The sequence below is a fragment of the Papaver somniferum genome, chromosome 1 (assembly GCF_003573695.1).
Source record: "Papaver somniferum cultivar HN1 chromosome 1, ASM357369v1, whole genome shotgun sequence".
Taxonomy (NCBI): Eukaryota; Viridiplantae; Streptophyta; class Magnoliopsida; order Ranunculales; family Papaveraceae; genus Papaver; species Papaver somniferum.
In genome coordinates, this window is record NC_039358.1 from 43,607,877 (window position 1) to 43,621,013 (window position 13,137).

A 13,137-nucleotide genomic window follows, 5' to 3' on the forward strand; every position below is an offset into this window, starting at 1 on the left:
TTGATTTCTAGTCTACTTATAGCTATGTCTCAGATTAGGATAGAATGTGTAGTTGAGCTTTAGACTTCACGATGTTCATCGATTGAGACGAAGAACTACTAAAGGGAGCTTGTGGAACTTCATCAACAAAAGGTATGCGGAGACTTGAACTCATCTATCACTCAAAAGTCTATTTCTATTCTATCTCTTATTGAGACAAAAGTCGTATAGCTATATAGACTTTATTTTATACACATTTGATATTTCGAGCCGAGTTTAACTCGCTTACATATTTCTCGGAATATGTGTTGGTAAGCTTTCGCTTTAACCAAGTTGATCTTTTATTCTTGACGAAAGTCTAAAGATGATCATGTGAAAATCGCCTGGTAATATCTTACATGATTTGTGTGAGACAGTCATTTGATGTAGACTCGGAATGTTTCGTATTGATCTATTGATCACTTGAAAATTGCTTTGAAGCTATAGTTTGTGTGAGACAGCTATTCTCGTCTTGTAAGAATGTTTCAGTGATTAAAATGGAGTTTACAACAATTAACCATTGATTTAATATAACACAGTATGCGTACTTGTATGCTAACTGTTACATGTTACTCCAAGTCCAGGAACCATAGTATGCATACCCATATGCATACTGGTTTAACAGTTGAAGTTTGGGGACTTAGTATGCATACCAGTATGCGTACTGGCTTAACAGCTCAAGTCCGAGAATTTAGTATGCGTACCTTTTTGCATACTGGCGGACAGACCAAGTCCGGAACTCTAAGTATGCGTACCCGTTTGCATACTTGAGTGGGTTATGTTCTAAAATCGGTTCATTCGTGAACAAATAAATTTATATAATAAGGAATGCAATCTTTTTTCAAATTGTGGCTATAGTGTTCATGAATTGGTTCGAGTGAATCAAAATCGATTTTGCTTCAAATGTGTCTTGTATACTTCTATGAGAGTATAAAAAATTGAAAAACTCTATAACTAGTTTCATTCGAGTCATTTGAACTAGTTGTGATAAAGATGAACAAGGTTGATATGAAAGTGTTCTTATGGCTAACTTCGATTAACTATTGTTGAGCCAACCAAGTTTACACGTTTAGATACGGCTACCCATATCTAAATGAAGGCACATTTCGTTTGTGTATAACAAGATAAGTTCAACTCAACAGTTGAAAGATATTAGCTTGAATCTAATCAAGTTTTCATCTAATGGTGGTTGAATCTCATGCTTCAGATCTTCATCGTCAAAGTTAGTCCAGTCCTTATGGCGACGGGTTTCCTGAATTACCATGTTATGGAGAATTATGCAAGTGAGTATAATCTTGTGCATTTCACGAGGACTCAAACCACGATATGGACCACAAATGATAGCGGAATTCTTCTACAAAGTTATAAAAGTGCGTTCCATATCCTTCCTCAATGCCCTTTGGTGTTCGTTAAAATACCGTTATGAATGACCAAATGCATCAGAAGGGGGATGACGGTAATATTAAACCAAGGTTGACCATTTTGGATAGATACCATCCAAGTGCGTTCCATATCCTTCCTCAATGCCCTTTGGTGTTCGTTAAAATACCGCTATGAATGACCAAATGTATCAGAAGGGGGCTGACGGTAATATTGAATCAAGGTTGACCATTTTGGATAGATACCACCCGCAAGATAATACCCATGAGTGTAATGATAACCATTGATTGTAAAACGGACTTGGGGAGAAATTCCATACTTTATATCTTCAAACAGATGCGACTTGTGCAAAACATTGATATCATTTTGTGAACCCGGAAGACCAAAAAAAGCGTGACATATCCAAAAATTATAAGAAGCAGCAGTTTCAATGATAACATTTGGTTTCAGATAATGACCCTTATATTGACCGGCTCAATAAACATGGATCCCTGCCATACCCAATGCATACAATCAAGACTATATAGCATTCCTGGGAATCCCCTATCTCCATTCTCCCTCAAAATTTGTCTAACATCTTCCTCGGTTGGTTTTCGTAAATGAGTTGGACCAAAATGATTAATTATTACTTTGCAAAACGATGAAAGGTATATGAATGAAGTTGTTTTATCCATACAAAGGTACTTATCGTTCGCATCTGCTGATTTACCATAACCTAGAATCCTTAGAGCCGAAGTAGCTTTTTGTTCAGGACTATGACCTCTAATATTCAGTGCATCAAACTGATAGTTAAATTGAGGTTCTACTCGACGCAACTCATCAATAATCTTTTTCACCATGTGCCAAGGAATGCAAAATCGATATTGGAAATCTTGATCAAAGTACACACAATTGGGAAGAAAATAATCATGCATCAGCTTCTGGTGGTAAATTCCCTCCGTCGACACGTATATCTTCCTGAGAATATGTGGCTCTGGAACTAGGTATTTGTCCCGAATTTACAAGCATCATAGTGTCGATTAATTGTTTATCTTCAGCTTCCTCATCATAAAGTTGTTGCAACCCCCGTTGATGCATTTCTTGTTGTAATCTAAACCGATTCATAATAACATTCCTCTTTTCATTGGATCTCGCCATTGATGATTATAAAGTTTAAAATTGAGAATACAAATAGAGAAAATGGTGAAGTATACGTAAGAGTAGGTGCGAATAATTTGAAGAAGTACAAAAGCGTATATATAGGAACCATCGGTGGGGAAATAACCGTTACAAAAAAGCTGTTGATCGATATTCATTATATCGCCAACAATATTAATTAGGTCGCGCAATGGGGTCTGTGACGCCAACGATATTCATAATATCGCCAACGCTGTTGATAATAACTGTCAATAGTAACTCTATCACTCAGTGGTTTTCTCATAATAGCGCAGCTCATTTGCCATGCCACCTGGTATGTCAAACATTTTTTTTTACCCTTTTTCATAGGAAAAGAGCTTCTTACCATTTTTCATAGGAATAAGCCTTTTTACCCTTGTGCATAGGAATAGGCCTTCTAGTTAAAGTGTCTAACAATATCTTGGGAGAGTTCGTTGATATCAATCATAAGAAAACAAGCCCGTCTAGCTCAGTTGGTAGAGCGCAAGGCTCTTAACCTTGTGGTCGTGGGTTCGAGCCCCACGGTGGGCGTTTTTTTTTGTTTTTAAATTTTTAATTTTTTTAATTCTTTGACAGATCAGTCAAAGACTAACCAATAAGAAATTCATTTTTCAAGTAATTCTTTGAGGCAGATCAGTCAAGCCGGTGGTGACTGGTGAGTTCAGTTTGCATCTTATATGTACCTGTGTGCAAATCAGATACTAATAAAGCCAGAAGTCTCTCCCTTATCAACCACTCCGAGAACTAAATTTTTTTGTTGATACGGTGAGATAAGGAGGTAAAGATCAGTTAATTATCAAATTATGGAGATTACTGGAGCTGGAGAACAGCATCCTACCTATGACCGTCTCAAAGAACTGAAGGCCTTTGAAGAATCAAAAGCTGGTGTGAAAGGAGTAGTTGACTCTGGAATTGTAAAGATCCCTCGAATGTTCGTTCGACCACTGGATGAGCTCACTGAAGAGTTGGATCATATTGAAATTGAAAACAGCAATTTTGAGATTCCTGTGATTGATATGGAAAGCCTGGATCAAGATGGCCATCGCCGACGCAAGGAAATTGTCGATGAAGTTCGACGTGCATCGGGGACTTGGGGTTTCTTCCGGTTGGTGAATCATGGAATTCCGTTAACTGTAATGAATGATATTATTAAAGGTATGAAAAGATTTCATGAGCAAGATACAGAGATTAAGAAACAATATCATTCGGATGATCCCGAAACAGGGTGCATGTTTTATACTTATTCGATCTCTATGTATCAAAATATGCTAACTGGAGAGACACTCTAAGATGTAACCTATTATCTCCAGATCCTCTTGATCCTCAAGAACTGCCAGACACTAGCAGGTAATAATTAGTATACACTCTACTTTTAGTTCTAATTAGTCTACACTCTACTTTTAGTTCTACTTTTGTTCTTCGCAAGCTGATCTATCATCCATCTTAAAATCAGAGATATAATAGTTGAGTATTGGAAGCATATTACGAAGTTGGCAGATACAGTTTCCGGGTTGTTATCAGAGGCTCTAGGATTAGAAAAAGACCACCTTAAAAGGATTTTTACTGATTTCTTGATACTTAGTGGTCATTACTATCCAGCATGCCCTGAACCTGAACTAACCTTAGGGGCAAGTAAGCATTCAGACGCGAGTTTTTTTACACTTCTTCTCCAAGATCATATTGGTGGACTACAAATTCTTCATCAGAATCAGTGGGTCACTGTAAAACCCATCCCTGCAACTCTAATAGTAAACATCGGAGATCTTCTTCAGGTAAATACATGTTTCTCACTCAGAAGTTAGAACTAATACGAGTTAATTTATGTTCTGCAACCCTCATTATCAGCTGCATAATTGCTTAAGTAGACTTAACTTTCCATTTCAAACAGCTTATTAGCACTGACAAGTTCAAAAGCGCTGAACACAGGGTACTAGCCAATTGCAATGGACCTAGAGTATCAGTGGCATGTTTTCTGAATACAAAATTCAGTGATAACACAAAGATTATTGGTCCTTTGAAAGAGATACTATCAGAGGAGAATCCCCCTATTTACAAATATATTACGATGAAAGAATACACTGAGCATTACGCTAAGAAAGGACTTGACGGTGTTTCCGCCCTTGATCACTTTCAGCTGTCAAGTTATTAGTTGATACAGCCTATGGGTGTCTATGGTTTTCTTTCTTGGGGTTTGTTTGTAAGTGTTTATGCAATTATGCTATGAAAACAAAACAGCAATACCACCGACACAGTAATCTACAACTTTAGAGATTTTACAATTGCAGCTAACCTTCAAATCAAACAAGCATATAAATAAGGATAGATAAAATTGGATGACCAGTAAACAGTTGGGACACAAATCATAGTACGCAGACATTAGGGAAACGAAGAACTGTAAACGGAAAATGAAATCATATCCTAGCAGCGAGTCTCATTTAGTTCACATACCTTCAAAGTGTCATGTAGCAATTGATTTTGATAATTACTCCTTTGCTTCGGATCACATCCTCGAACAAACAGTTCACAGTTGACACATTTTAAAGGCAGGATTTCAGAATTTCACTCCTTAGCAGAGCATCTCCTAGAAGACGTTAAAGAAGATAGGTCAACATTTGAAATGGACCTAGACGAAATCAGATATCACAAGTCAGAAACTGAATAGCTATCAATAAGTTTTAGAGCCTCAACTGGACTCTATGGAACCACACATATTACAAATTTCTGTTTACTTACCATCCTAGAATCATCAAACATTGACATTTTTGACGTAAAGAAGTCCCTGCTGGTTATGATTGAAATAAATTGCTGAAGGCCTTCGTTAGAATTATATAGTGTACAGGCCAACATGTCAACAACCTCGGCCAGCTGTGTGGCAGTCTTTTTGTTCTTTTAGGTATACCTTGAAGTTTCCACGTCTTTATTAAACTTGTATACTACACCATGGAGCACTCTTGGTTACCATTCGTGAATTATGTTTCTGGGGAAATCTCAACGGAAATTTCTTTAACCACTTATAGCCCTGTATGCTGTTTCAAGATCACACAGAAAGACTTCTTTCCAGTTGAACAGTAACTTTTGGCACCATCTATCCGCTCAAGTAATCCTCATATGAACCCTGAATTAAGCCATACCAAGAAGCACCATTTCTCTCTTTTCCATAATTCCAACTGTTTTCAACTGATCATAGAGAGAATCTAAAGTTATAAAGATCTCCATCCTATTTTGATGTTTGGTGTCCTTAGCCAGAAACTCATGAACTTTATTTTCCACTTGAATCGAGCTGCTACCGGGAACTTTCTCGACACCTTCCTTCTTCATTGCTGCTCTAACACTTAAAACATCCTCCCACCGGCCGATCGATGCATTCAAATTTGAAATCATCATTAAATAAGCAGGATTTGATGGATCCAGTTCGAGGATCTTCTTTGTCACAACCTCTAACATATTTCTTTATCCATACAACTTGCAAAAACCAAGTAAAGTATCCCAAAGAACGGCATTTGGCTTCATTGACATACTCGTAATTGACGTGTATGCTTCCTAAAATGTCCCTGCTCGACTAAGAAGATCGAGCATGCATCCATAATGCTCAATTCGAGGAACAATGTTGAGCTGCTTCACCATTTGACTAACAACCAGTCTTCCTTCTTCAACCAGTCCCCCATGAGTGCAAGCGGAGAGAACAACAATGGAGATGACATCATCTGGTTGTATTCTTTCCACACCCATCTCATCGAAGAGGCCCATAGCTTCTCTACATTTCCCATTAAAGGCTAAGCCTGCAACCATTGACGTGCAGGTGATAATGCACCTCTTTTTCATCTGATTGAAGATTAATATTGCAAACATGTCTATCAAGGCATTACCTAATGAAGTAGAAATTTCAATATCCTGCTTTTGAATAAAAGACTTGATCCATTTTCCTTGTTCGTGAGCACCTAGGTGAGTACAGGCAGAGAGAACACTCAAAAGAGTAGTCTCATCAGGCTTACACTCACCATACATCAACATTATATGAAAAACTTCGAATGCTTGATCAAATTTATGACTCGGACAGAACCCACAATCATGTCTTTCCAAGTAATGACATTCTTAACTGGATTGAACAGAAAAGGTTGTTCATTTCTCCAGCATCACCAACTTCAGGATATCCTGAAATCATAGGGGTACAAGTAACTACAGATTTCACCCGCATTTGATTAAAAATCAGCCTTGCATTCTTCACCATCGCTGTTCCTCATATAACCAGAAATCATAGCATTCCAGGATACTTCATTACCAAGAACCAACCTTGCATTCTTCATCGCAGCATTCCAATTTATCATCTCTTCAAACAACAACCTCGCTGACTCCGTTTCTCCTCTATTCCAAATTCCATGAAACAGCATTTCTCTCTTCCATAGACTTAAACAATTCAATTGCCATCTTCATCTCACCATGACTCATATAAGCATAAACCACAGAATTCCAAGAAACAACATCTCTTTCAGCCGTTTCTTCAAACACCTTTAATGCAGAACCCACATTCTCACTACCCTTAGAGTAGAAATCCAAAACATTGTTCTGAACAAAAACATGACCCCAAAATCCAAATTTCACAACATGGGTATATAAATCTCTCCCAGTATCAAAATCATCATAAGACTGACATGACTTGAAAAGAAATGTAAATGTGAAATAATTAGGTGTAGCTCTCATGAAATTGTAAACAAAAAATGCATATTTTGTTATGGTTTTTCTGTAAGAAGCATTCGACCATTGTATCATAAACAAATACATTTGGAAAATGAGAGTTCTTAAATACTTACAGAAGCATTCAACCATTGTATCATAAACAAATACATTTGGAGAATGAGAGCTTGAACTGAACAATCTAATGAATTGAATTTAGTAGAGAAATTTATAAGTTTTGGTAGAATGAAATTACTTTGTTGAAACCCGTGAATCAAAACTTGGAGATGGGTTTGTTTTAATTCACTCATATTTCTACATTTTTGTAGAATTTGGAGTAGTTTCTGTTCCATTCCTTCTCTTCTGTTGCCAATTCAGAGTACAGGTGTTATTTGGACACATCCTCCAGCTTTCCAGACATTAATAAAATAGATGTTTTCTACTTTCAGCCCAACAACAGGGCATTTGGTCTAGTGGTATGATTCTCGCTTAGGGTGCGAGAGGTCCCGAGTTCAATTCTCGGAATGCCCCTTATAGTTTTTTTCTTTTCTTTTTGTAGTCTAGATTATAGCACGTTCCATAAATGCAGGATTTTTTTAGGGCAACCACCAGACTAAATATAGGATCTTTTTTTGTCTTCTCTCTATTGATCATTAGTTGATTGATCTTTCGCGGAAATGAGTAAATCCAGCAATGTTGTTGCAGCTATTTCGCATGCCTTTGTTAGTTCAGGAGAAGGTAACAACAACAAGAGGGATGCTGAGGAAAAAGAAATCGCGCAAAAGTTGGACCTAAAGAAGATGAAGAAGTTTTATGAGCCTGAAAGCCGAGATTGTTCCCTAAAAGCGTTTCATGATATCTCTTGCGATGAGTTTATAACACAGACCAATATTAAGCAGCACCGGAGCATCAAAAACACTTATTGCCTGCAACCTATCAGTTTCCATTGATAAATCTCATGTGATTGACTTCTTTAAACAGATTGGGGATGATATTGTTGATGTGCATCTCCATTATATTAACGGTAAGGACGGAGAGCGCAGAGCGCACTTGGCCGATATTGAGTTTGCAACTGAAGAAGCTGCAAACAAGGCAACAAAGTTTCATCGCCTAGACTTGTTCAGATACACCATTCACCGTCAACTGGAAGGCACTACTGGAGCAGCATCGAAAACTCGACTTGTCATGAAGGACATGCCATATTACACTGAAAAACCTGATGTGATCAAGTTCTTCAAACAGGCCGGGGAAGTTGTTGATGTGCGCTTCTCTTATAACGAGGATGGAGAGTTCCGCGGATCTGGTTACATTGAGTTAGCAACTGAAGAAGGTGCAAAGAAGGCAGTAAAGCTAAATGGGGTAGAGTTATTGGGAAGTCCTATTGATCTTCGGCGTGAAGCCAAAGGCACGGGAGCATCAAGAACAGTTTGTCTCAAGAACGTACAGCTTTCCATTGATAAATCTCATGTGATTGACTTCTTTGAAAATGTTGGGGATATTGCTGACGTGCGTTTCTCTTATGACGAGCATGGAACTTTCAGGCGAATTGTCCATGTTGAGTTTGCAACCGAAGAAGCTGCAGAGCAGGCAGTAAAGTGGAATGGCAGAGACTTGAAGGGCTGTCCTGTTGAACTTGGCATTGCTCGCGAAATCCTTTGTGTCCAAGGTTTTGATACTTCTTCTGGAATTGACCAGATATGGAGCTTTCTAAAAAAGCATTTCCGAACTATCAGATGCATCGTTCACATGGACATTCCAACGGATCGCACCCCTGGCGTCCCCTTGGGGACTGCTTTAATTGAGTTCTCCAAGCTTTCCACAGAGCTCTTGATATGGATGGACAAGAAGTTGATGGTACCTCCTTGACAATTAAAGATCATGTGCCAAGTAAAAGCTTTAGACGAACGTTTGCAGGAAAGAAAATTAAACTTGACGATGTTTAGGCTGAATGGGGAGGAGAGCAAGTTATGGATTGCTATCCGCGGTTGGGTATGTGCTGGAGGCTGAGCTGTTGATGACCCTAACACTTAGTTGTGAATTATCATCACAGGAGTATTATTTTGCTGCGAAACAACAACGATCTAACTAGTTGGTAATAATTTGACCATAATCTGTTATTCCATCGTGCGAAGCACAATGGGGCATACATGTTTGGAATGGTTGAAACCACCAAGTCAAATTTTGTGACTTCGAACGCGTTTTAGCTTTCTTCAAATTACGTATACATCATAATTTTTGATTCTTAACATCTCAAAGTTCTGTGTCTAACAATTTTCCAAAGACAGCAGCTAGCATCTCTTTTAAGTATTTTTTTGGCATGAAATTAAATCTATCTCGTTATATACGTGCATATGGGGTTTTGGTGTTTTGATCGTTATTGTTTGATAATATGTCTTTCAATTTCCTGCGTTCTCATCTTTACGGGAGGAATTACATGTCTAATCGCATTTTTAGATCTGGTCCCATATGATAACATGAAGTTTCACGTCGTTGATGCTTCATTAACAAAGTTCTACTTAACCAACGATGATATACTTCATTACAATCTTGCAGTAAAGATTTCAGTCAGGAACGGTAACAAGTTGGAGGGTATCTCTTATCCTCGTATTCGCTCTAACCCTTCCTGTTACGGTAAGGATTTGCCTTGGGTTCCTTTGCCGTCTTTTCGGCAAGGCACTAAGAATACAACAATGCTTTATTCTGTATTTCAGGGAAAAACCTCGTTCAAGCTGCGGGGTTCTAATCTTAAAGATATCAATAATGATCAGAGGGATGGAAGTTATAGCATTTCTCTATATCTCTACATTACGACCCAGTTGAAGTTTGCTGGTGGTGGAAAGAGTGTCCTACGCGATTTCGTAGTTAACTGTGGATTATTCAGACTTCATTTGTTGGGTTCCTCTTCTTCAAATAATCAAACAGGAAGTGGTGGCTTATTTAAAACTAAGAGATGCGAAAACCATCCCAGAGACCAGACCTATGATGACACTTTCTATTGAGATCTCTATCTTCCAGGATTTGTCTAAAAAACAAGTCATCTACAGGCATCAAACTCAAGCGGTATCAAAAGCAAGTTTTTGTTTTCCTTGGTACTTTTGGTTGTTGGTTCCTTAAATGGTGAATGCTGTTGCTTGGAATGTTGGTGGTGCTGCTGGTTGCTCCCGTCAGGCTGCACAGTTTCAATTTAATTATCCTCTGTGGGCGAATAATAGATTATTTCTACTCAACGACACTCTCAGTTTTTTCTATGATCCCAACACAAGTAATGTCTTAGAAGTAAGTTTCGAGTTTATGTAATTCCAAGTCCCCACTCGCTATTTACACCGCAGGGAATGACTCAACCTGACAGAACCTGGTTACCGGCATTTCATTAGTGGTAATTCTGTTGATTGCCACAATGGTCTCAAGGTTGATATTCAGGTTTCCAATATATCAAGGGATGATTTCAATGAGTGGGCATATGAATCAAGAATACCAATCCGCATTTCGTATTTGATTCCATCCTCTACGATGTACCCACTTCCCATCTACAACGCGACGAACGACTCACGGAATGAAGTAATGGTAGTCAATGTCTTAGCGGTGGCTATAGTCGTCAACATGTTTTTCTTTAGTTTTTTAGTGTTCGAACTAGAACTTAATCTTTGTAAGAAATTCTTAATGAGGATTATATTTTCTTTTTTAGATCGTTTATTTTTTCACCAACGATATTTCATTAGTGGTAATTCTGTTGATTTCCACAATGGTCTCGAGGTTGATATTCGGGTTATAAGTATAACAAGGGAGTATCTAGACCAAAAAGACCAATCCCCATTTAGAGTCTCCAATCTGTGCATATTTAGAGGTCTAGTTGAGAATTGTAAAGTTTGACCCATGTCAAGGAAAACACCCTATTTTGCAAAGAAAACAGCAGAGAAATTTATTTCTCTGTATACATGGTTAAAATGAATGGATGTTACCTTGTTGCATATAAGTTTCCATCTGCTGAAGAAAAACCATGGGAGATTGTGTTTCATGAAAGCATTTATAGCAGAAGTAGAATCAGAGTTAATAGTCAGTTTGTCTTTGGGATTTATTACTTCCCATTCCAAAGCACTGATAGTCCCCATGATCTCTGCCACAAAGTTTGTAGTAATGCCCAGGCGTCTAGATTCAGCTGTAAGAAAATTTTCAGTACTGTCTCTAGCTACAAAGCCATATCCAGCACATCCAGGATTTCCTCTTGAAGCTCAATCAAAACAAATGGAAACTTCACATTGTTCTGGCAGATTTCACCTTCAGGAAGAGAGAAAGTGCATTCAATTGTTATGGGAGATTTCACATGTCTACATTTTCTATCAAAAGTCTTGAGAATCTATAGATCATATGCAGAGTTAAACATAAAGCCCCTGAGTCTAGCTTCACATTCATGGATCATATTGGATATCTTTTTCTTAGTTATATCCATGTCAGGTTTCAGATTCTCAAAAAACACCTTGTTCCTAGCAAACCAGATATTTACCATGATGTTAGAAGCAACAATGTACCAAAATTCCCATGTGGGTACAAAATACCGCACACTCGTTTAGTATGCGAAGTAACTCGTTTAATTTCCTGATTTTGCTTTAATATTTCTCTAACATCTGCGTCAGTTGGTTTTCGTAAGTAAGTTGGACCAAAATGATTAATCATTGTTTCACAAAACAACGAAAGATACTTGTATGCGGTTGTTTTGCCAATGCGAAGGTACTCATCATTAGAATTTGGAGGTTTGCCATATCCTAGAATCTTTAAGGCCGAAGTAACCTTTTTTTCAGGGCTATGACCCCTAATATTCAATGCATCATACTGATAATTAAATTGAGGTTCTACCTGAAAAGGTTTACCAATAATCTTTAGCACCAAATGTCGGGGCATGCGGAATCAACCTTGGAAATTTTCATCAGAGAACATACAGTCGGGAAGAAAATAATCGTGCATCAGCTTCTCGTGCCATTCATCCCGACCCCGGTACGTATATCTTCTCGTGAACACTTCTTTTGGCTCTGGATCTCTAGGTATTTGCCCAGATGAATTAATCATTGTTTCACAAAACAACGAAAGATACTTGTATGTGGTTGTTTTGCCAATGCGAAGGTACTCATCATTAGAATTTGGAGGTCTGCCATATCCTAGAATCTTTAAGGCCGAAGTAACCTTTTTTTCATGGCTATGACCCCTAATATTCAGTGCATCATACTGATAATTAAATTGAGGTTCTACCTGAACCAATAATCTTTAGCACCAAATGTCGGGGCATGCGGAATCGACCTTGGAAATTTTCATCAGAGAACATACAGTCGGGAAGAAAATAATCGTGCATCAGCTTCTCGTGCCATTCATCCCGACCCCGGTACGTATATCTTCTTGTGAACACTTCTTTTGGCTCTGGATATCTAGGTATTTCCCAGATGAATTAATCATTGTTTCACAAAACAACGAAAGATACTTGTATGCGGTTGTTTTGCCAATGCGAAGGTACTCATCATTAGAATTTGGAGGTCTGCCATATCCTAGAATCTTTAAGGCCGAAGTAACCTTTTTTTCAGGGCTATGACCCCTAATATTCAGTGCATCATACTGATAATTAAATTGAGGTTCTACCTGAAAAAGTTTACCAATAATCTTTAGCACCAAATGTCGGGGCATGCAGAATCGACCTTGGAAATTTTCATCAGAGAACATACAGTCGGGAAGAAAATAATCGTGCATCAGCTTCTCGTGCCATTCATCCCGACCCTGGTACGTATATCTTCTTGTGAACACTTCTTTTGGCTCTGGATCTCTAGGTATTTGCCCAGATGAATTAATCATTGTTTCACAAAACAACGAAAGATACTTGTATGCGGTTGTTTTGCCAATGCGAAGGTACTCATAATTAGAATTTGGAGGTCT

General features: G+C 38.1%; 3 protein-coding genes and 2 non-coding genes across 5 annotated transcripts; 4 read left to right on the forward strand and 1 right to left on the reverse strand.

Annotated features, from left to right (window-relative positions):
• Window positions 1-3,011: 3,011 nt before the first annotated feature.
• On the forward strand, window positions 3,012-3,084 carry TRNAK-CUU. Its single transcript has one exon. It is a non-coding gene; the product is annotated as a tRNA-Lys (tRNA).
• Window positions 3,085-3,356: 272 nt separating this feature from the next.
• LOC113296050 (1-aminocyclopropane-1-carboxylate oxidase homolog 11-like) lies at window positions 3,357-4,983 on the forward strand. Its single transcript, XM_026544409.1, has 4 exons — window positions 3,357-3,658; window positions 3,778-3,900; window positions 4,007-4,325; window positions 4,442-4,983. The coding sequence occupies exons 1-4, from the start codon at window positions 3,357-3,359 to the stop codon at window positions 4,700-4,702; spliced, it is 1,005 nt and encodes a 334-aa protein (XP_026400194.1). The 3' UTR covers window positions 4,703-4,983.
• Window positions 4,984-5,673: 690 nt separating this feature from the next.
• On the reverse strand, window positions 5,674-5,997 carry LOC113296114 (pentatricopeptide repeat-containing protein At3g62890-like). Its single transcript, XM_026544475.1, has one exon. The coding sequence runs from the start codon at window positions 5,995-5,997 to the stop codon at window positions 5,674-5,676; it is 324 nt and encodes a 107-aa protein (XP_026400260.1).
• A 1,686-nt stretch (window positions 5,998-7,683) lies between these two features.
• TRNAP-AGG lies at window positions 7,684-7,755 on the forward strand. Its single transcript has one exon. It is a non-coding gene; the product is annotated as a tRNA-Pro (tRNA).
• A 1,943-nt stretch (window positions 7,756-9,698) lies between these two features.
• LOC113296184 (NDR1/HIN1-like protein 10) lies at window positions 9,699-10,223 on the forward strand. Its single transcript, XM_026544531.1, has one exon. The coding sequence runs from the start codon at window positions 9,699-9,701 to the stop codon at window positions 10,221-10,223; it is 525 nt and encodes a 174-aa protein (XP_026400316.1).
• The last annotated feature ends 2,914 nt before the right edge of the window (window positions 10,224-13,137 follow it).